General features: G+C 36.2%; 3 protein-coding genes across 8 annotated transcripts in view; 1 reads left to right on the top strand and 2 right to left on the bottom strand.

Annotated features, from left to right (window-relative positions):
* On the bottom strand, positions 1-5774 carry papi (tudor and KH domain containing protein papi). The gene is made up of 5 exons (XM_069059677.1): positions 5622-5774; positions 5036-5538; positions 4808-4990; positions 941-1327; positions 1-889 (listed from the first exon to the last, which is right to left on the bottom strand). The coding sequence occupies exons 1-5, from the start codon at positions 5624-5626 to the stop codon at positions 585-587; spliced, it is 1383 nt and encodes a 460-aa protein (XP_068915778.1). The 5' UTR covers positions 5627-5774; the 3' UTR covers positions 1-584.
* Positions 5769-23990, top strand: part of LOC138139413 (cyclin-dependent kinase-like 4) — a 26767-nt gene continuing 8545 nt past the window's right edge. For 2 of the 5 annotated variants that reach the window (XM_069059675.1, XM_069059671.1), the window contains exon 1: positions 5769-5910. The gene's annotated coding sequence lies outside the window, so the exon portion shown is untranslated. Of the gene's footprint in view, positions 5911-22345; positions 22496-23990 lie in introns of those variants that run through there. The other 3 variants (XM_069059674.1, XM_069059676.1, XM_069059672.1) reach the window with 3 other exon arrangements.
* On the bottom strand, positions 6034-15245 carry LOC138139416 (zinc finger CCHC domain-containing protein 24-like). Of its 2 annotated transcripts, XM_069059680.1 has the most exons (6): positions 14899-15245; positions 14268-14420; positions 14027-14156; positions 13780-13971; positions 6802-6966; positions 6034-6754 (listed from the first exon to the last, which is right to left on the bottom strand). In XM_069059680.1, exons 2-6 carry the CDS (start codon positions 14390-14392, stop codon positions 6641-6643), a joined length of 726 nt encoding a protein of 241 aa, XP_068915781.1. In that variant the 5' UTR covers positions 14393-14420; positions 14899-15245; the 3' UTR covers positions 6034-6640. The 2 variants fall into 2 exon arrangements, with proteins under 2 accessions (XP_068915781.1, XP_068915782.1); XM_069059681.1 differs by lacking the exon at positions 14268-14420 and having other exon boundaries at positions 14899-15194.

A 23990-nucleotide genomic window follows, 5' to 3' on the forward strand; every position in this document is an offset into this window, starting at 1 on the left:
TTATCTTATGAGGGTTTATTAACAGAATATAAAGGAAGTATAAACAACGATAAAACTTATCACAATGGAATATGATAACATGTGCATAAGAAATTCATATAAGGCACAAATTTCCAGATGCAAAAATAATAATCTTAAGTAATCTGAAGAATGTTAAGTATGCGTGGCGATAAAATGCAACTGCTTTCTTTAATGACGACTGTTAACAATGGAAAAGTAACATAAACGCTGAGCTTAAAGTAAAATAAATTATCTGTAAAGCACCTACACTGATTGGTTGAGGATCTGTCAATGTCGGATGATAAGCGTGTAATACAAAAGTAGTTAAGATAATCAACGTTTGTTCACACCAGTGAGACAATGGACCTCGCTACAATCGTATACAAAATACTTTCTTTCGTTAAAAAAATATAACCTAACTACGATTTTTTAAAACGTGACACATCACACGGGAAACATATTTTGTCGGCTGCAACACAACGGAACATAATGGCAAAGTCTAGCTCGACAAGAATAATCTCCACAAATTTGAACAATAGGTACAAGTAAAAAGTTTATTTCTCCAAGAAGTTAGGTTAAAAAATCTACGAACTAGAAGCTACGCTTATGTTACTAACACTAGTCGCTCGACTGCTCGGTCTGAGATCGACGTCTTTTTTAAAAACTGCATACCCATGATTGACCAATTCTTGAGCGATGTCGACGTCTTGTTCGTTGTTGACGTCGAACAAATCCACCCCGGGCACCGGCGAACCCTCCCGCTTCGCCCTCGTCTTCTCTCGGACGCAGTAGCCGTTGATCTTCGCCGACAGCTTCTTCCACTGGGCGACATGCGTCCACTCTTCGAACTTGTCGACGGCGTCCACCGACCAGGATTCGCCCACCGGATCTGTCCCGACACACCATCATTGATTTGAAACATGTCCCGATTGAAACTTACCGACGCGGGCCAAGAAGCATTCGATCGCTTGGAAGTGCAACCGGAGAAAATCCGTCCGCAACTCGTACAGTTCTTCGATTGGGACGACGTCGGTGTCGCCGTAGTCCACGTAGTACAGCTCGGCTTGCGGCGGATTGTCGTTCGTGAGACTGAGCACTTCGGCTCTGTACCATTTGCTGTCGTATTGGAAAACGGCGGCGACCAGGTCGCTTTTGCTGACTTTGTCCAAGACGTGAGAGTCTCGATTTTCTTGTTTGCGATAGTATTCGGTCATTTCTTCGACGAGGACGTCGAGTTCTGTCGCTTTGGGCCCCACGATTTGGAGCCAGAATCGGGACGGGTCCACCATTGCCGAGACGTACACCTCGAATTGCGCGTCAGGCTGGCCTGGAAGAAAATACAGTTTCTCATCGTGACCGTAAACTTCACAAATTATTGAAACGTTGCAAATGTGGTCTTATCATGTGGTAAAGATGATTCTAAAAACAAATACATATTATGTAAGGTATAGTAGGTATGTCTGATGTCATTTGCAGGTGTAATAAAATGTAATGTGCTTTTTTAGGAAAAGAATAAAATATAGAGTTATTTCAACAACACTGGTCTGTTGTGTAAATCAAAAACAAAGAATTAACGACAGTTAATTTTTTGTAAAATGATAAAAGGAAACAGTTTCCAAGTTTTCATTATTCTAGGCCGGTCAGATTTCATCCACCTCAAGTACCTAATTCCGACATAAGGCAAAAAATAATTAACACTCAAAAAAGAATAATTTCTTGTGGTAAAATGTTCATAACTTTTCTCACAATCAACTATACAATTCAAAAATAAAGTCCATTCAAAAATCAAAAAACCACCACCTGTTGCTTTAGGTTGGTAAAATTTAAAAAACCCTAGGTAGATATTTTTTCTTTTTCATACTATGTTGGTACCTAACTATAAACTATGACATTTATTTGATTCAAAATAAAATTCAATTGCTTTGAATTTCGTTCATATTGTTTTATTAGCAGCACGTTTCATTTATTCATTGATTCTTATTATTTTTACTTAAACATGCCCAGAAAAACAAGGCACTTAATAAACATTTAACCTCAAAATTACAATTATCGAGGAAAATGCGACGTTGGTGGTTTTTTGATTTTTGAATGGGGACTTTACATTTTTTTACTTATTCTTTATTCCCATCCTCATAAGCTATGCACTGTCTTTTTATGGAGCACTAAAAATAAATAAAGAAATAATTTTCATCAAATTTACATTAACTGTTTTTCTTCATACGGATTGATGAATTTAAAAATATTCAAAAGCGTTTAATGCTTGCAATATCCTGTGTCCCGGTCATGTTTATTTAATTCGTCGAAGTGAGTGATTACAAACGTTGCGACGCAACAATGGATTTAGAATGCTTTGAAACATCTTCAACTACAGTAGTTATACATTAGAAAAAAAACAGTGAAAGGTAAGGTTATATAATTTCTAAAACCTTTAATTTGTCCGTTTCTGTATTTTAAGCTTGTATCTTGTAATAATTGATAATTCTCTGTTGAAATTTATTTTTCATCATAACGGTTCTTTAAATATAAAAATGTCATTGAAACAGTGTTAAATGCGTTAATACTCGTTATATGAATTGACATTTACCTAAAACGTTAATGAACATATGTTTATTGGTAGTTCACACACTTTCTTGTCACGACAAAAAATCTCGATAAGATACCTAGTTATTTCTTCTAAAAAATCTTACTATTTTATTCTAACAATCTTTTTACACCTGAATCTGCAAGCATTTTTGTTCTGCACTCGTTGCTTTAACGAAGTTTGTTACACAAAGAAAATTTTCGTGTTTTGCAATACGTAGGTAAGAATTGTGTTCGCATTAAATTTGTAAATGTTTCCATTAGCGTGTCCCTTGACTTGTTGCGTCCATTAATCCCCTGGGGATATTATTCTAAATTTTTTGTTTATCAGGGTTTTGCGGTTTTCGCCAGCTATTATCGGTAGTATTTCGTCGGTTTGTAGGGGAAAATGCGACTACGATCCTGTTTTAGATTTTATATTCATCAATAGTGCTGCCTACAGAGAAATTACACCATAAAATGCAACATAAAATATGGTGGCCCCTGATATTGCAAAATCGGGACTATAAACTGACCGAAACGAGTTCAATTCCTTTAAAAATTCTCAGTCAAAGTTATCTGTTGTGGATTCATAGATAAAAGATGTCTACCGAGTCATTCTAAGATCTCCGAGTTTCTTTCAAAATTTTTCTAACCTCCTAATTAGAAAAAGTCAAAGTAAAACTTTTAGAACAGGCCTCTTTTGTAATAGTTCCAGAAAATTTTACACTTGCATAAATCACATAAAATGGAAATCGAAAGGTTTTATAGTGCGAGAATGGTGACATTTAGCGTACCAACTTGACAGATCACCCAAACATAATATTTATTTTCTCGAACCTTCCCTTCAGCAGTGGTGATTTCATGCACTGCCGTGCATGACTTCTGGAAATCGCTCCTAACCGAAGTAACACAAAAAATTGAGAAAGGTCAACAAATTCAATTATGACAGGAATTACAATTGAAGTTTTTCCACACAAATTTCACAAAAGTGCTTCTACACACGCATAATATTTGGAGTGGTCGTACCTTCGATCGATTTGCCGATTTCATCTTTGCACTTTAAAAAAAAAAACGCGTTTGTAACAAATTTTTTGGAAAAAAAATTACGCAACACGGTAAAACACAGTAATGGCGTTGTTTATTTATCGAGTTTCATCTGTTTCCGTTTCGTTGCCTTAGTTACGGGTTACGAGCAAAGTACCTTCTTGATTTTTAAAAATAAACTGTCAAATTTTAAAATGTCAAACATAAAATGCTATTTTCTGACGGAATCTATTGCGTACTGATTTCCTAAAGAAAATGCCCATTTGCAGCATTAATTATTTTTTGTTTCCGCTAGTTAGACTTTACATCAATTTCACAAGACGCATTCCTCGTTTAGTTACGTCTTTTTTCTGTTGACTAAACAATGCTAATTTGTTTCAAAAATACGACTACTAAAACAAATTAATTCAGAATGCGGCAAATGTAAACTTTCGGTGTATTTATAGAACGTGTATTGACTGAATAAAATTGAGACCGAACTGTTAAATAATCATCTCGAAAAAGTACACAATAAAATGATATTTGACCCATTACTAAACGCTGTTTACAATATTTTACGTTCCATTAATAAACTAACACTGGACAAACAATGGACAATTGAAAAATATTACGGGAACTACGCTCAACTCTTTTTATTTTTGTAATTCTGTGAATCTATTAAACCATCGACAACCAGAAAAACGGGTTTTTCGAGAGAAACCAAAAACAAACATCAGTCGAGCCAACCTGCGGTGAACAGCGTTACTAAACCAATATTTGTTCATTATTCAGAATTCTCTGCTGTTATCGAGGTTAGTCTGATAAGATAAAAGTATCACAGTTTAGTTGCACAATAAACTCTTTTGCCATAATACAATTTTAGTGTGACCATGCAAGCTCCCAGAGTTCTCCGCCAATTGAGCACCAGGCTCGGACGCCGAGCTTACGGCTCGCACGAAACGTTCCCAGCCACGACATTGAACGACGTCCCGAGCCCTAAAGGAAATTGGAAGACCAACTATGACAACAATCAAGCCAAGTACAACAGACATCTTTGGATTGGAATAGTCTCGCTTGGAGGAACGCTAGCGTGGGGACAATACAACGGCTACCACCGGATGTACGGCGACGTCCCCGAAAACCCGGCAGTGGTGGAATCATACATTGTAGAAGAATAATCTTGTCTTTTCTCATGATGTAAACTAGTAATAAACGTATTTACCTGGCACTGGTGATATTCTTTCGACTTTTGGGCTCCCAACCGACTTGGGACTGTCCCCCGATTTTGGAGGCAGTCTAGGTTCGCGTTTGGCTAAACTGGCGTCGATCTGCACTTGCGCTTTCTGCGACTGCTCGACAACTTCGTCGATCAGCGACTTAGCCACGGCGATCTGCTCCCTGGTGCCTACAACACACGATCAGACAAATCCAAACTGATGGTGTGACCTACCCTTGATCGTCACCCTTCTGCTCGTGGTCGTTTTGTTATTGTCGACGGTAACTTTTGCGCCTGACATGCAACTGATCTCTCTGATTCGGTCCCCGTCGCGGCCGATTATCCGCCCGACGCACTGCTGCGGCACAAACATGTCTTCGCACTCGAGAACCGGCTGATTGATGATGAATTCTTGCACCAAGTTCTCGGCGATGTTGCAGCCTTCCACCGTGCCTCTTATCACACAGATGGTGTCCAACTGACCTTCACACTCTCTAAAAGTGATCCGCGTGTTCGACTGCTCCTGGATGAGTTGTATGTTTTTGCCGCTTCGCCCGATAAGTACCTTGACCATGTCTTTCGGAACGGGGACTTCCAGGATTTTGAATTTGGAAGCTCTGTTGAATGTGTCGTTGTAGTCGTCGTCGTCGTCCCTCTTCAGGAGGAGGTACAGCAGGTACCCCGAGATGCCGCATACCGACAAACCCAAAGCTAGCGTCACGGATTTCGTGATTATTCTACAATCATTACATTGCGTGAACTGGGGGCTCCAAGTCGCGCAAACTTGAGAGGTTATGTAACGAAGACAAGTCCTACTTACTTCATCCTGTTATGCGGTACGCTCGACACGTTACGAAACTACACAGTACTTTCTAATTAAAAATAAACTTCTATTTTTAAGAACACCTAACTTCTTGGACACTTTTGATTTTTTAAGTTGACAGATGCCGAAACATGCGCGAATGATGCGATGTCGGTAATGCTGGAATCGATCTAAACGTCACGCAAATGTCACTAATTCAAATGTTTTTTAAAAAATGGTGGCGCCGAAAGTTTTCTAGTTTTTTGTGTATTAACCACGACGCTGCACAGTATCCACGCCCCGTTCGGTGAGTCTTTTACCCTTTTTCTCACGTCTACCTCCTTTACAGCAAGTGAGTATCGTTTGGGTGAGGCATAATTGATTTCAATGTTGTCCAAATCCTGAAGACACAAATTAAAAGACACTGGGGGCGACTTCAGTACGTTTATTCTCTATTTTCAGTTGATACAAGGCACAAGTGTTCGTCACACGGGATGGGGGTGTTAGAGAGGGTGCTTACTTTGTAATGTTAGAACACACTATGGTATATACAGATATGGTTCGAGCATAGATATGACACCAAATTTATACAAATACTTCTTTACACGTAGGAATTTGTTGCAATGAAAAATTATATTCGTTATATAAAGTATATTTATGTTTACACTGTAAACACAGCCAACCGTTCTTACATTCTTGTTGAATTGCGCCTGCATAAAAATTAATAGAAAATAACAAGACTATTCCAATTTTTACATACACGGAAATCGGCCCTAACGAACTTTACAAATAGGGAACAGTTACAAACAAAGGAAAATATAATCAAAAAAACAAGCTGCTGCACAACTAATCACAAAAATAATACTCTTGTGTAAACAATTAAGTACAAAAATAAACAAAAACTACAAGTAACGTGGTATAATGCTTAAGTAACGGTAACAAAACACTGAACGCAAATAAAAAAATATAAAATAAAACAATACGTAAACTTGTAAAAAAAACTTTGGAAAAAAAATAGGAAACTCTGGAAGTGGCCTCTATTGGACCTTCCTGCAGTAGAAGCCCAACTCCCTACACTTCTGGCACAGATGCTGGGGGTGCACCTTCGACTGGTCCGAAACGTCTAAACCGTCCGGCTTCTCCAAAGGGCGCTGCAACAACACTCTCAAACCAAGTAAAAACAAAACAATCACAGTACCTGCTTGTGAGGGTACACGTTGATATGGCACTTGATGCAGTCTTGGTGGGTGTTGGCCCAGGAGTTGCCGCTCATCCACTTTCTCTTGCACTTGGGACATTTAAATTCACCGAAACACCTCTTCCTGCCTTGGTACGGCGTCTTTCCTTCGCCTTTCGGTCGAGCCTGTTCGAACAGATCCGCGGTATTTTTAAATCTCGTTTGTTTATTGTCGGAGTTAGTGGATGGCGCTGCATGTCAGACAACACTGGCGTGTACGTTACCACAAATTGATAAATTTGTGGAGGTGACGTTTCGAATTTATCATCAGTAGGGTCATAATTGATCTCTTGATGTATCGAATGATGATTATAGGATATGATCAAATGATTAATATCCGCTTGTCTGTGTCGACCACGCACGACCGGCATTAGACAAATAACTGACGCTACACCTTTGACTGATGATCATATTTTTATTTAAAAAAAAAAAAAAATTAAATAGCAATTTGCAATATATTATGTTCGGTAGTCGTCAATACTGCAATACTCAAATTACTCATTCATTGCTCTATTCTATTGCTCATGCTCACTCGAGTCTAAGGGCCAGTTTATAGAAAGAGAAAGAGAATTAAATTTTAATGCGCGATTAACCCGTGAATCCGAAACTTCGATTGGTTCAATCTGATCACGTGTTCAGTTAATTTCGCATTTGATTACGATTAACTTAATTTCGCTTCTGTAAACTGGCCCTGAGTCTACGTCACTGGTTAACTATTAACTAACATTCTGGGCTCTGGGGTGCGTGACTTTTGTTTTTGATCTCAAATCAAAGTACAAACTAAATTAGTAAATTCCCATAATCATAATCTTTAACTTCATTATAATTAAAAAAAATGGAATGGACTATATTTAACATCTACATATATAATTCTGAATTCTGTTCTGCTATTATTATTATTATTATTTAAACGATCATGATGTTTTTATTGTTTTTGATGTGATTTTATTTTTGATCAAGATTGTTGTCGTCCTTGAAGGTATTCCACACTTCCACAGATGTGAACGGAGCACGCCATCTCTGGCCCAACAACAACAAACTTTACAGAAAACCAATTGTTCGGAGTTATATTTATAAAACTAATGATTAGGACGGAGTACAGATAGTGTGACCCACTTCGCACGTGAATCAGAAGTTGTTTAATATCTATTTCGGTGTGAGACTGACGAAACTACAACTCTGTGGGAAGTATACCCCGGACCTTGCTCCGCGCCCCTTTTCAGCAGCAATAAAACAATCGTAAACGTCACAGTTTTTCACGTTTTCTGGTTGCGACTTGTTAAATCATCGAGAGCTGGCAAGCTCTCGAAATGTACACGACGGTCCTTCCCACAACGTCCACCTCAGCCTTGAATCCTAAACTCGCGTTTTTTACGAATTCAAATGGACCGCTAACTTCACAAATTATAAATATAATGTGTTAGTGGTCGCTTAAGCCAAGAAAAAAAACTATCCTTGAATCTGTTTTCGAAAATTCTTGTGCGGTGCGATTATTTCCCGTTTAACGATTCGGAGTCGTCGTGAGCCTGTCGCATTTACCGAAATTACATGAATTTATTCTTAGAAGTTGTGAGTTTAATCGGCGATAAAGTGTTACGCTTTGAATTAACACATTTTAGCACGTACGACACCGTTTCTGTGTCAATGATCGACCAAAGTGAGAATTGGTAATTCGAGATGAAGCTTTGATCAGCTCAGAATGTGCCGATAAATAACGAATGATTTATTATTATTACTCGGGAGTCTAAACGGTGTGTGGAGAAAAAAACAGCCAGACCAAACAGAAATCAAAGTGTGATGTGACAACTATTTAGATATTACATTTGTCGATGTTGTATTTCTGTTGCATAAAACGCGTCTGTCTATTTAGTCGTAATTTATTATTTTTCCGGAGATGGTTGGTCGTTTCCGAGATCGATTGTTTTCTGGGAATTTGTGCATGGTAGGTTGTGTTTGAAAAGTGAAACAACGGTCAAAGGAAAAGAAAGCATTGATGGGGGTGAGGGTCGTAAATTTTTTAAAGCGGGGTCGGGTCGATGGTTAAAATGTACCAAGACAAGTGAGAAGAAAGCCAATACTGGTCGTCGATGGGACCATAATTTTTTTTTTTAATAAACAGCTCTCAAAACATTATTTAGCGAATATTTATGTGTGCGTATACAAACACTTGGGAAAAGGACCGTAGTCGGCACGTTTCACCGACTTAGTATTTATTGCATGGTGTATCAAGCACGGAGCTGTTGAAATATTTACCCTTTATTTACTCCCGGTATGTGACCGTTAAATAAATTAACACCTGTTTCGCAACATAGGGTTGTTGAAGTAGAAATGTAAATGGTTAAATAAAGTAAAAAAATTCTACGTCTGAATTACAATCATTACATATGCGCCAACTGTCAAGTTTATTACTTCACGTGCTATAATCAATAGCAAAATTGCATTTTCAAATCATCGTGTCGACTGAGAACATATTAAACGTGGTAATTGTTCACTTTAACTAATGAACTTTGATAGTGAAAATTATGAAATTAGTACTGTAAATGTGTAATTACACCACTCGTTCAATAATACACCGTTTTTCTATAAATGGTAGGTTTAGCTTTTATAAATCAACTAATATTTCATACCAAAATCTTCAAAAAAAAGGTCAATCCGAGTTAAAATTCACAACAAAAAATCAGCGCCTTAATCAGTTTAACTCTTTTTTTTTCGTATAAATATTCCTACTTTTGACTGGAAAAAAAATTATTGTAATAATTTACTTCCCTGTTATGGAAAAAAATCGTTCATATTTATTACTTTATTAATTTTGAGCCTGCAATAATCCTAAAATTAGTATGTACTAAGATACAGAATGCATATTTAAAAATAAATGTTCAAACACCCACGCTCTTTAAAAAACTATTTTATCACTTTTTTTTGCAAAAAAAACCTATTTTTTAAAAACAAAAAATTGTAGAAAGCGTTAGTTTATTTATAGTTTCAAATAACAGAAAATTAATTGGTGTTTTTTTTTCGGAAAATCACATCCACACTTGCCAATTCATAAATACTCGTGTACAAAAATGTATGTATGTATTAAAATAATATTCCGAAACAAAGTTTTTTTTTTTAATTAAATCCTATTTGTTTTCGGGACAATAAAACAATTGTTTACCTTCACCGTTAGAATTTAAAACATAGGCAAAAAAACAATTTAGAAACTATTTGGAATAATGTAACAATTTCACTTTTCAATTTGGGAGTCTTACAACTGGACCAATATGCAATGATGTTTAAAAAAAAGATAGTAGCTTTATGAGCCATCAAATTTTTGTTGAAACAAGGAATGTGGAACAACGAAAGAGTGACAGTGGACGAACATCAATACGAATTTCAAAAACCGTTCAAAGACTTGGGTAAAAAATATAAAATGAACCGAACAGTCCAATTTGTCATTTGCCAAAAATTTCCAAAAATACGAATTTTGCAAAACTTCTTACCTCTTTACCGCAATTAAAATTACCCATTTATAAAAAGCCCAGTAAACCACAATTCGGAAATATCAAGATCGGTGGGATAAACGTCGCTCGTTGCGTTGCACAGAAAACAGAACTAAACTGCTAACGCGCAGAGTGCAAAGATGCATTTAACAAGTTCCATCGTCCCCACCAAGAAAAAATGGATGTCACACGATATACTGTTCGGCTAAGAAATATTTTCTAGAATTCTCGCAAAATTTTGCAGCTATCTTGCATGGTGGGGTTACTGAAAAGTCCTCTGCATTTCTGCAACAACTGTGATTTCAAGCTTTTTATTAAAAAAAAGCGGTTTCATCTAACAATTTTTATTTGTGATTTATGACTATGCAAAGAGTTATGACATCGATATCGGTTAATGTTGTTGCACACGACATAGCGATCAACGATGAGTCAGTGGCCACAGAATAACGTAATTACACAACTGTGATTGTGCTGTATCTGTCTCTTCAAAACAAACAATAAAGTAACGTCTTTAAAATTTCGCGAGCTTCCTAATACAACACATCAATGCTGTGTTCTTAAAAAAAAGCTATGCACTCTCTAAATTTGGGCTGGAAAAAATGCTTTAATAAACATCTTAATTCTTTAAAGATATCCAGTTTGTGCTTGCAACAATAAATTTTCTGATTTTTTTTATATTTTCATAAATCAGCAATATACATTTTTTTTGTACTGTAATGAGAACATTTTAAGTAACCTAAAATGAACCTAAAAAGCAGTAAAAATCAATCTCGTAAATACGATTTTTTGGCTAGGGTCGGGTCAGGTCGAGGTATGAATTAGAAACACAAGTTGATGGCGTTTTCGGCTATAGCCGCATGCACTTTTTACTATTACACTGTATCGGTCAAATATTGGTTGAAACATTTTTTTTGTGCTGCCGTAGTGCAATTGGCATTTTAAGTGGACGATTAGCGTGCGGCAAGGGAAATGAGAAAACTCTAGTGCTGCAATGGACAAACAAGAAATCTAAGGCAAGAAAAAATAAACTAATTGTGGCAAATCAAGTATTACTGAAAGACAATTATGTCTCTAATGTTATAAAACAAAAGGTGCCTCGTAAATATTTAAAAAATGCTAAAGTGTGTTAATTTTAGGTTTGGGGGGTTTATTTATAAAAATTGCGGTTGGTGACCTTGCAAGCTATAAAGTTGCGTTTGAATTTGAAATTCGAGCACTGACAGATTGATACTTGACATATTTAGTGCTAAATTGATTACCAACATAATTTTGTTTAAGTAATATTTATTATGTTAATGATTCAAAAATATGTTTTATTACAAAAGGCAGCACAAAAAATATTGTATGGTACTCTTGTGAAAACTCCATTGCTTTACTCACTCACATACAGCGCTCGACTGCGTCTCGCGCCATATTACCGTTCGTAAAGCAATGGATCGTTTTCAACACTTGTAACATAAATAACTATTGCGGGGGTTTATGGCTTGTCATAAACTATCCAAAAACCTAAGAAACGGGGTGGTTGCAAATTTAGTTCCGGTAGTATACGATGGGGCACCACTTGCAAACGATGGGGTAGTCAAGCAATAAAGAAAATGGGCCAATAGGATCCACAGATGGGTTATTACCCAACAAAAAGCATTCCGGACCAACCACCGTTTTCAAAAATGTTTTCTTTTTCAATGTTTTTCAATTTAAAAAAAAAATTGGTTAACAAATTAGAATATAATAGAAATGGATTAGATTATTTAAGACAAGGGAAAAAATTCGATATATCGTACGTATTTTGTTTTTCAAATTCCCTTCGAAAATATTTTGAAAAAAAAATTGGTAATCTGTAAAATGGTCTCCATTTTGTTAATGTTTGCCGATTATTGCGAAAAAAGAACCTGAGCAAAAGGTAACTGAAAAAAATAAAATAAAAATCTACCCGGTGGTTATCACTAATTCGTTTAAATAAATTTTGAATAATGATGTGTATCCATCCAGTAAGTCAATATAAAAAAAGAGCATAATTCTATGAAAAAAGACGTTCATACGAATCTCATCACGGGCAAAATCAATGCAATGAACAATTTAAAAAAATGTGTACTATAACTATAATACAGGAATTATTTTTTTCAATCCTTTGTTTAATATAACATTAAAAATATCACCATGTATTTTACTTAGATAAATATCTATAAAAAGAAAAAATGTCATGAAAATTATCGCTTTCATACTTTCGCAGGCACTCTATGACAGTACAAACTCAAAAAAATTTCTTAAATACATTTTTAGCAAAATCCTAATTTATGCAACAAGTATATAAAGTAGTACTTTTTTTACAAATGGGAAGTTGTTCGAAGCCGGAAGGGAGTGCGACAATGCCACGAATAAAACTGTTTGCATGATTTCCATACAATATTTTTTCCACGACTGTTTGCAGTTAGAAAAACAATCAGCACAAATCTAAAATTTGACGTTTCTGAAACCAAGAATTGTAAAAAAATTCCAGACATAGTTAAAGTGAACAATTACCAAAGCTTCAATTGTTCTCAATGCACTCTTATGATTCGGCTATTGCAAAACGCCAGAATGAATTAATGACACGCTATATGGTACTTTCTTTTCCATAAATAAGTAGATGTTTTAGGCACAAAAGTAATGAAGTATAATACAGTTGTCATTTATTAGTATGAATGTAGTAGGAAAAAAATTAAAAATTTTCAATTTCACATTTTACTGGATCAAAGATACGGTCCAAAAACACACCTTTATTAACTCTTTATTGTTCAAATGATTTCAAAAAAATTTCTTGATTCATTGACAGTCAATGATGGGAACAATAAACATTTAAAAGTAATGAGACGTAAAACGCAAGTGTTGATGAAATGCGACACGTTCCACCTTAAAATTTTTTAAATTCAATCAATCAATGCTAAATATATCGCGGTAAAAATTAGGAAATGCAGATTTCTTTTCAAGTTTCTTATTCAGATTTCCTGGAGTTCTCTCCGAGCGTATATTGACATTAAAGTAATTTATGTGAACCGTAAACATTTTTGCCCACTATTATTTACTTATTTAAAAATCGTAAGTAGGCCCAATTTCATCAGCACGATAATCCATAAATCACTGTTCTTCGAAGAAAATTCAAAACAGTTAACGCGTCACTTAAAAAATTTAACATGATCCAACTAGTCTCGAGAATTATTACAAAACACTCCGCTCAAAACTCAACGAGATGTGTGTAAATTGTTCATCACCTCATCCCCTGGCGAAACGTGGGCGGCTTCACCAACACACATGACTCAACTCACAATCACATATTTATTTCGGCGAATAAACAAAAATCCGCATAATTATCTTAAATCGCTATTGCCGCGCGAAATATTGCGGAGGAACAGCGTTCGACGACGCTTCACACAAACTGGTTCCGAGCGGAAATCACTGACAAAAATTTCTCACGACTCACCTTGGGACAATCTTTGATGTAGTGGCCCTTTTGGAAGCACAGGTGGCACATGTAGGACGACGGCGGCCTCTTGAGGGACCTCTTGTCCAAAGCTAGGTCCGCGAATTGGTCGGTCAGATCACTGATAGACTCCTGCGTCTGGTAGTTGATGGAGCTCATGGGGAAGCTCCATGTCGGATGTAGGAGTTTCGTCTGAAAACGGTAGACTTTGCAGGTGGTGGAAACAAGAAAACGTGGCGGTAACCACCTGAAACCACTCGTAACCATTCAGGAGGGAACAATTGACGGATTCCACCTGAGCCGTTCGATTGTTGTACGATGGTAGATTGTTGCTTGGTTGGGTCAGAAGTGTGGCAGTGGGGGCCATTTTCGTCAACCTGGAGGAAAAAAACGGAAAATTTTAGTTTTTGACAGGAGCGCAAAAATTTTGGCATCGACCAAGAGCAACATGCACGATCAAGCAAACATGTTCTATCTTCAATAGTCACCTCTTGTCGAGGATTTCGGGGTCCGAGAAAAACGACAGTTCCACCATGCTGTCAGTTGGGCTGATTAGTTCATAAGTGTTTTTTTCAAACCTTTCGTGGTCGAAGTACGACGACAAGTCCACCATTTTATTACATTGAGTTGTTAGTTCAAAACTGCAAAACAAACGTGTAAGAAAGCAAGCAAGTGCAGGTGTAGAAAGTTTCTGAATCGCTTGGGCCAAATTTAATTGGGCCACGTGAGAATCCTGGAGAATTAATACCGCAGTGACTCACTAAACTTGCGAGGAGTTTTTCGAGGCGAAAAGATCCAATTGCATAACATCGTGTCGGCGCGAAGTTGGTGTCAATCCTGAATTTTTCGCACCAGTATTGAATGCAATCAGAAATACGAGAGGATGCAAGTGCACGTGTCCGTGGAGTACTAGTCGTGGAGGATGTTTGTTGTTATTTCAGCGCAGCAGCGAACAAAAAACACAAGCGGCACGCTCGATTTTTTCAGGCAAATGCGGCGGGTGCAACAAACGAAACGTGCACATTCCCGGATGCAACGACGCAGAGCAAGCAGATTCGGAAAGTTTCCGGCGGGCAGCAAAACAAGGGCGAAAAACGAAAGGGCAGCCATCGAACTCACCTGATTCGGGTCTCTGCCACGCTTCTGGTGTCACGCTCATCTGCGATCTGCGAATGGTCCTAGGATTTTCTGGATGCGTTCGACGTCACAGAGGTGGTGGGGGGACTTCAGCTCGTCTTAAAATAAGTTAAGAACTAAGCTGCCCGATCCGAACGATATTTTATTGGGGGATTGTTGTTTTCTCGGACGTGATTTTTTAATCGCGACTGACACGAATTGAGGCACAAGGCTTGGGTAATTTGCAGGAACTGGGGCCTTATCGCCGTCGACTAAGCGAATATTCTGAAATGCGCCGATCGCGTAACCCGACCGTTGATATCGAAATGTTGGCGGAGATATTTTCCGGTTTTTGATTCGGTTTGATTTCTTCCCGACGATCTCTTGGTGTGGAGAGCGCGCTGAGATTTGGAAACGTTTGCGGTTTGGACGAGCTGCAAGAAAAAATCTGGGGTATTTCAGGAGGACCAAAGAACAATCGCTGATTTTATATTTGGAGTTGAAGTTATGTACTTAAATAGAATGAAATGCGTCGCAAAAGGATCAGTCAAGGACCAGGGGAAATTGACGTAGGCTTGTTCACCAAGAAGTTTTCTAGTTTTTTGGGATTTTTTTAAAGTTATAAGTGGTTCGACGTGGCGTTGGAGAACTGAAAAATTAACTTGGTTTTGATTCGGGATCAGTGATCGCAAGTAGCGACCGTTCAAAAAAATTGTGGTTAAGTAGCCTCGAGCCATCAGCTGTCGAATGTCATTTATTCAAAGCACAAGCAGTTGTGTGAATTATTTCGCTTGATTTAGAACTAAGCAACTAGTGTTTACTGTTTTTGCTTTGAGTTGATGATTAATTTATAATGAAATGACGGTCAAAGTGAGATTATGTATCTGATGAAATGTCAAACTTGCCAACCGTATTTGCAAAGAATAAAGAAAAAGCACGAAATTTTTTGAACGCTCGTTACAACCTTTATTGGAGATTCAACCTTCAAAATTATTTCTTTCTCAGAAGTACAGGTCAAAAAAAAAATGGGACACGTCAAAAAAAAATAACACATTTCATTTGGTAATTGTTCACTTTAACTACTTCTCGAATTTTCGCATTTTTTCTGGCCAGACACCCTCAGGGCGTCCTCCTAGACCGTTTCCCATCATTCAAACCTTGTGCAAATGCCTTTTTTTCTCTCTTGTTGTGTTTCAAGGTCGCGTCAAGGTCGCGCCAATGTCTTAGTATAACTAAAAGGTAAGGAAAATTCATTTGCACAAGGTATGAATGGTGGGAAACGATCTGGGATGACGCCCTGAGGCTGTCTAGCCAGAAAAACGCGAAAATTCCAGAAGTAGTTAAAGTGAACAATTACCACACATTTTTTTTTTTAGTTTTTTAATAATGTGAAACCGTTTTACGAGAGATGGGTTAGAATTAGGGTCAAAATTCAATGACATTTTTAAAAATTATTTGATAGGTATTGTCAAGTAGACAATTAATTGACAAATGGACAAAACCAAATTTACATTAGGAAAAGATTCGTGTTCCGATTTTTTTGAATCCACTGTACATCTTTAATAAAAATCAATTTCTTAAAAAATTAAATTTCTAGGCACATTACTACTAAGTGATCAAAAAGGACTGTTTGAGTTGGCAATACAATTCAGAGCATTTTGTTATTCAGCTGTTTGCAATGCTGCTACCGGACACGTCTTTTGACAGATATTTGACGTGAAATCACGAAACAATTTGAACTGTCAACTGTCAGTGTGAAGTCGTCGACAACCGGAAGTTACTCCAGTTATACCATTTAGAAGTAAAAGTCAGTATTGCCAATCCCCCAAACAGTCGTTTTTGATCACGCTGTATATTTTTTTTATTTTGCATTTTCGGTGTATTTTATTACCTACATAATTTTGAAACAATGTTTCGTAATATGTAATGTTTTTAGATCGATTAAGATTGTTTCAGAAGCATAACAATAGTGCTATCAAATTGTTAATCACGTTTATATTTTGCGATCAGCGTGTCAATTGCAAGTGCAACAGCAATGAAATTAATATCGAAACATTTTACAGGTTTATTTAGTGAATACATCAATTATAATTATCACACGCAAGCTGTTTGCGTATCGAACATTTCTAGTTTAATAGGGTCATTTCCACATGAATCAGTGAGTAATACATTCGTCAGAGTTTGGAAATAATTGAATTATTTAGGTACTTTAGTAACAGCATAATTTTGTTGCTATAAAGTTGTTCTAAAGGTGTCACGACTAAATTTCAATTAAACGGATTACGGTTAGAATCTCTATTGATACAATCATTAATTTTTTAATTGTGTAAAATATGTGTGTAGTTGTACAGTTCAGTTAGTGATAATAATAAAAATAAAAATACAGAATGACTCAAAAACATTGACTCTTTTAAACGATTTCTGTACAACAAAATTTAATTTCATAGAAAAATAGGTAGGTGTACGATGCTTTACGACTAAACTATCTGAAAATTGCTAAAATGTCTGAAATTTGTAATTTTTGTATTACACTGGATGGAAATACAGGGTTATTATAAATGATTGTAGTCCAAGTAGGCCTAAAAACTGAATGTAAAATTTATGGTTGCCGCTCCATATAAAAAACATCAAAATGATGTGAATAAGTGAGTACACCGTTCACACACAGGAGTTAAATTTGGTGCAAAACAACTCAATATTTTTGGAGTCAATCGTTGATTTAAAAAAAAAAATAATAATAAAAACCCCATCACCGCACTTTTCACCTAAAAAATGACAGTGACAGGGACAAAAATTGACAGTTCACATGAAAGCGACAAAAATGTCATAACATGGGCATGGCCTGCTGTTTTAAATGAAATCTTCCACAAAGACGGGCATGGGTCACTTGGCGCTGCGGTCAGAAAAATCAACGGGTGGCCTTAATCCTACAGGAAATAGGGTTTTGGTCAGTAGCACCCGGCGCCGCCGGCAGTTTACCTGCTAATCACACCTAGGTACAGATTTGAAAATAAAACTGTGAAATGTTTGGCTGAAATATTTTATTTCTTGCTATATTGGTAACGAACACTTTTCTTATAAAACTGAATTAAATTGGTTAGATATTTGTAACGCTTCCTATATTTTTAATTTTTGCACGAAGCAGGCAAATTAGTGCTATTCATTTTATTTATTGTATTTATGGACCCCCTGAAGATTTTCTGAAATTTCGGAATTTCCCACAAAACAACCCGGTTTTACCTACAGAACAATAGCAAGACACATGTTCGGTACCTTTTGGGGGCGTCAAACTGCAGCAAAGGGTAAAATTTATTTTATGGGTATACAGGGTGTATCTGAAATACGTGTGTTAATTTTAATGAATGGAAGAACTCGCCAATTTATGGAACTTTTGTCTATAACAGTTTTACGAAAAAGCATTACAAATTGATTTAGAATTTGGAATAAATTAGCTATCAAAATGTATACCCGCCTATAGGTAAGGGCGAAAATTTTCTCTTGTGATAGAAACGGAGCTTTGTAAAAAAAGTTACATTGTTAGATACAGAAAAAAGTAAATAATGAAAATTCAAATTCTCATCGTTTGGTAAAAATTGGGGGGCAAAAAATCTTGGAAAACTTTTGCGAATTTTGCAAAATGTTATAGAGAAAAGTTTCATAAATTGGCGAGTTCTTCCACTGGTTAAAATTAACACACATTCAGATTCACCCTGTATACGTATCTGCACACTAAGAATTTCAAAATGTTTAAAATCATTCATGTCTTCCGAATGGTTTATTTATATGAATGAATCGTTGAGGAGGAAAAGCAACTACCGAAGAATGAATATTGTAGCTCAAGTAGGTAGTTTTTACTCTGTGAGGTTTCAAAGACAGGTAGCAAAGTGTTTACAGTGGTATGGTCATAAAACAACACCTGCCGAAAGGATTCGTTGAATCTGAACAGGGTTTTGGGAATTCCATTTCCAGAAATATTCCAAGAAGAACAAGTGTTACCAATTTAATTTTTAAATTCATTCATATCCTGCTTGTTTATTTCACCAAGTGAAAGATTCACAATCTGCACTACGTGACTTGTCAAAAGTTAAAAATAGAAACAATAAATTTCGTTAAACTTATCCAAAATATACAAATGTATTTGGCTGTCTGAGAATAATCGGAGGGCTTCTTTCTTTCCATTGTAGGTTTTTTAATTTTTGTACAAATAAAAACAAAGATTACGATTGAGAGATACATATAGGGTGTTTTTTTTTTAATTCCACCTCAAAGTAGGCGTTGAAGAGTCGATTGTGAACGCACTATACGGATTACGGATCAGCTTTACGCGAGTGGTGCATTCACACAGTCGACTCTTCAACGCCTACTTTGAGGTGAAATTTAAAAAAACACCCGATATAGTGGATAGGAAAATTTGAAATTGTAAAATTAAAATAAATTAGGAAGCAGTTTTTATACGATTTAATTAGTGAATATTCAAAAATTGTTCAAAATGGCCATTTATCGTTTAAACAAGTAAAAAATTGTTTACATAAAGATTTAAAAAATTAAAAGATTGTTTACATAAAGATAACATTTCCATACCTTCGTGTTGTACCAAAAAGATTTCTTTAAACTTTATTTTTTCGTAAATTTGGTGCCTTACTAAATCATATTTTTTACAAGTGAGATATGTACTGTCGCGAGCAATAAATTTTGGTCGTCAATGTCATTTCAAAATTTGGTTAGATTGTCACAAATTTAAAAAATTTCCCTGCCTGATTATACGCATGTCAACAAAGTGTCAAAAATGAGAAAAAAATGACAATTAATGTCATACAACATGATGATAGGTTATGATATTTACGACTGTTTTACAATGGAGCATTTTTGATTGCGTCAAAGAACCACCTTGACGACCAAAATTTATTGCTCGCGACTGTACATATGTAGAATATTCCCGAAAATTTTCGTATCACCATCTGGGAAAACTCTATTGCCACCAGTAGGTAATTTTTTTTAAATTTGGAAATTGCTCCAAGTCGAGTGGGGGTAAATCGGGGAAATAAGGTGGATGTAGCAAATTGTTCTTCAATTCAGTTATATGTTTCCTATTTTTAGGAGGATTTATATCTGTGCTTATTTATATTTCTTATTATATACTTATACAGGGTATCTATAAATGATTGTCTGGTCCAGCTTGCTATAAAAACTTGTCAAATTTTTAATGTGCCGTTTCACATTTTCATATTAGGTTGTTGGCTATATCCTACCCTCACAAATTTTACCAGTCTGTTTAGCTCTGAAACCGGACGTATTAGCGATTTGTATTAAAAAATACAGATTTTTGGTATTATTAATTGTGATAAAATGAATGTAAGGAACGAAAACTGGATTGAAAAGCGCGAATAAAACGCCAATAATGTCAGAAGTGGCAGTTAATAATAAATTAAAATGGGGCATCTATTTCAAAAAGGCGGCACTCGGTATTTCTTTCTTATTTATTTTCAGCTAAAAATTATATTAAAAATCGAACTAAAGCTTTTGAGATAACTTTTCATAATCTCAATTTTCTTTTCTCTCTCATTTCTTTAACTTACAGACTTGTATTTACTTATTTACTTATTTGTAAATCACCAAATTTTTGAAAATCATTTCGGGAAGCTGTTTTTTTCGGCTAGATGTTAATTAAAATTTTCTAAAAAATATTCAGTGATGAAACTTTTGCCATTTATTCTAATTCCAAACTGTTTCTACCGTTAATAGCCACAAAAGTCGTAATTCTCTTCTTCATCATTTCAATGAAGAATAATTTAAAAAATATTTTTTTGTTCGACTGTCAGAATTTGAGAATTTTCTCCTGTGTGAACGGATTTTGATAAATGTTATCATAACTTGTCAAAACGAAACGTTAAGCTAATTAAAAAAAAAAATAGCGAATTGGAGCCTTTAAGGGGGTCGTCGAACAAAAAAACGTTTGTTTTCAAACTCGTTCGTGTGTAAATTGGGCTCTTTTTGGCATGAATGGACCTTTAAACGCTTGTTTCACTCGCGCCAAAAAAGCCCAATTTACACACGAACTCGTTAAATAAACTACAATTTTGCATCACCATTGAAAAAATAGATTTTTAATCAATATTATGCGTCTAGAGTTGCTGTTTAACTTGTACGTAAAGCATCTTTTTACAAGTGAGGTTACAACACTCGCTGTTTTAATGCGTGTAAGTGTATAAAATAAATTCCCACTTGTAGCAAAATAGTGCTTTTATACACATGTTGCATAAATAACTATTCCAACCCCAAGTTATTGATATTATCATTGTAGTAATACCAATTGTTTTATTGTAACTTATGTAACTTTGATAAAAAAATATAAAATCTATTCTTTGCAAAATTCGAAATCTTGAAATGTGGCATTCGATGCATTCCTGACCGGCACTTGTTTAGTACATAACTGTGAGGATAATCTCTTGGAAGTTACAGAACAATAAGGGGACAATTCGATTGGAAAATTGTTTTCGATTCCACCCCACAGAACTCTTTTACATATTCTAATGACACAAACTGACTTTTGACATGCCGCTTAGATGCTATCGACTTATCATCGGAAAGAGGGAAACGATCAGGAAAGTTAGAGTCGAACCCTCGATTTATTAATAGTACGAGTCATCAACGTAAACAGAAGAAAAAAAACAACCAGTACAATCCCGTGAACACAACAAAGTTAATTGGTGATAAGACACGGAATCTACATCAACCAGTCAACTATTTTTAACCACCCAACAACGTTCCATAAATAAAAATTAAATATTCTCATTAGGGTGAAAACGTTCATTTCACACGTTCGCGAATCACTCCCTCACCCCGTCTAACAAGTCACGCAAATAATCGATAGAAGTTTTCTTTTAGATTATCGAGACGACGTAAGGCATGACGTAAACGTCGGCAAAAAATGTACCAGTTTTACACGACAAACATCCTATTGAAAAATTAAGTGACGTCGAGACGTCGTCATGACGTCACCGGGTGGTAGTTATACATAATAGTCTTCGTCTATTTCGAGGGACGGCATTTATCAAAATTGTATAGCGCCACCCCCGCCGCGCGCTTTTCAACTCGGTCGCGACCGCCACCGAAAACAAATTTGGACAATTGTAGATTGTTGGGTGCATTATTTTTGTTGCCTCAAGAGTCCTTGGAAATAAATGTGTTATTATTATTATTGTTAATTATGTGCATTTCTTGCCCAAAGTTTCGTTGATAACATTTATTATTGTTGTTGTTAAATATGCGTGAAAGACGCCGCGGCAGGGTCACTGTTTAGGGGGATGGGAAATCGAGGGATTTCAGTTAACCCCCGCGTGGAAGTAAATTTTGTTTGGGGATCGCGTGACACGTGAAATTCACCTGTGGAAAACCCTCCGGAGCGTATCGAAGTTGTTTTCCGCGGTTCGGTTTTGTCTCGGTGGTCGCGTGCGGTTTTCAGTTGGTCGAATTTCGCCGTGAAAAGCGTACGCGCACATTTTCCAGGCGTTTTCCAGTGTGTGTGTGTGGTGTGTGCAAGAGCTGACCGAAGAAAAACGGAAAAGTCGGAGACGTCGTCCTCGATGCATCGCTTGTAAAGGTGAAGGTTCAGGGTTGGTGGTTGGTGCAGCCTGGCGGTGCACTCCGGAAGGGAAAAAATGATCGTTCGGGGAAATTTCCCTCGTTTTATGGATTTTCGGTATTGTTTTGGAAATTTGTTGCGCTTTTTTTTCGTCCGGTAAGGAGTGTCGGGAGCCAGCTTGATTTACATAATCCGGACAGCAGTAGGTACCAATGCAATAAAAGCAAACGACCGTGCTATCCGGGACTTCCGGTGTTACACTTTTTCTTCAGATCTCTATTAATAGCTTGTCAATAGTGTGTTGTGATGAATGTTCGGGGTTTGTTGATCCCGTCGAATGGAAACGGTATCGTATTTTTTTTTTGGCGCTAATAAACAATTAATCGGACAGACGAAAGTTCACGAATTCGTCAAAAAAATATTGTGGAGGATTATCCTGTAACAACATAATTACCTTTGATATTTTTTGTTGACAAATGTTATCATCGCGTGCGGATGAAATTGATTAATGTTAAAATGAGTTGAATCGGTAAGAGAAACAGTCGATTGTTATTTTTATTTTTAACTCGGGAAAGTATTTTAAGTACGGGGTTGACGCGGGGTGTGGGAAAATTAATTCGTGTGTTGCGTTTCTTCCCCGATTCTTCGTCTAAAAATCGGAAAGTGTCGTCGAGTGGTGATAATGATGTTTCCTGAGGTGAAACCGTCCAGTGGAAAAGTGATTACGCATTTTTTAAGTACAGTTAACTTAACTTTCGCTGATGATTATTTAAGGGCACCCACATGACAATGTCAAAGCTGATTGTCACGCAGAGTAGGGTTCGTTTTCGGGGTTTTGTCGATTGAACGTTAATTGGTGCGTCTAAAAAAAACCATCGACAGATGAGGACATTTTTAAATAATTCATTTTCCCCCCTCGGTGAAAATTCAGAGGCCACAACTACAAGGTTTCCACTCGCGTGATCTAGTTTCTCTTGAAAATGGGAAAAGTTCTACAAGTAAATTAAGAACTCATTATAAATTTATTTGATAAGTAAAAAATAGGCACTACTATTGAGAATAATCGAGTGTAATTCGACGAGATCATTTTTTGACTGAATTGAAGAACACAAAATATGTTTATTTAGGACAATAATAATAAACACATGTATTTATCGCTGTCATAACAGAACACAAGTCTTTATCAATGTTAAACAAAAATGCTAGTTTTGTTGAGTACAACTTATTATACAGAGGAATAAGATTATCCAGATTTAATTCCATATCAGTTTGGGAGAAAAAAAAGTGTACAACTTAATAATTGGCACTTGTGGGACGAGTGACGTAAGGAACGAGTCTCCATAAGCCAGTAAGCCCAGTAAAGATTAATTGCATTTTATCGGTGTGCGTACATTGGTATGTAATCATTCTCATAATGAGGGCTGGGTTGGATTATTCATTATGTTAAGTTCAAGGACCTTTGTATAAGATAAAAGAAAATAAAAAATATATTGTTTTATATACAAAAAGAAAA

The sequence above is a fragment of the Tenebrio molitor genome, chromosome 9 (assembly GCF_963966145.1).
Source record: "Tenebrio molitor chromosome 9, icTenMoli1.1, whole genome shotgun sequence".
NCBI lineage: Eukaryota > Metazoa > Arthropoda > Insecta > Coleoptera > Tenebrionidae > Tenebrio > Tenebrio molitor.

Coding starts and splice junctions, on each gene's coding strand:
- papi (XM_069059677.1), bottom strand. Junction 4,991..5,035: donor CAGAAGGGTGACGATCAAGG/GTAGGTCACACC, acceptor CGTGTGTTGTAG/GCACCAGGGAGCAGATCGCC. Junction 890..940: donor ATGCTTCTTGGCCCGCGTCG/GTAAGTTTCAAT, acceptor GTGTCGGGACAG/ATCCGGTGGGCGAATCCTGG.
- LOC138139416 (XM_069059680.1), bottom strand. CDS start 14,392: ATGGTGGACTTGTCGTCGTACTTCGACCACGAAAGGTTTGAAAAAAAC. Junction 14,157..14,267: donor CCCGAAATCCTCGACAAGAG/GTGACTATTGAA, acceptor TTTTTCCTCCAG/GTTGACGAAAATGGCCCCCA. Junction 6,755..6,801: donor ACGTGTACCCTCACAAGCAG/GTACTGTGATTG, acceptor GTGTTGTTGCAG/CGCCCTTTGGAGAAGCCGGA.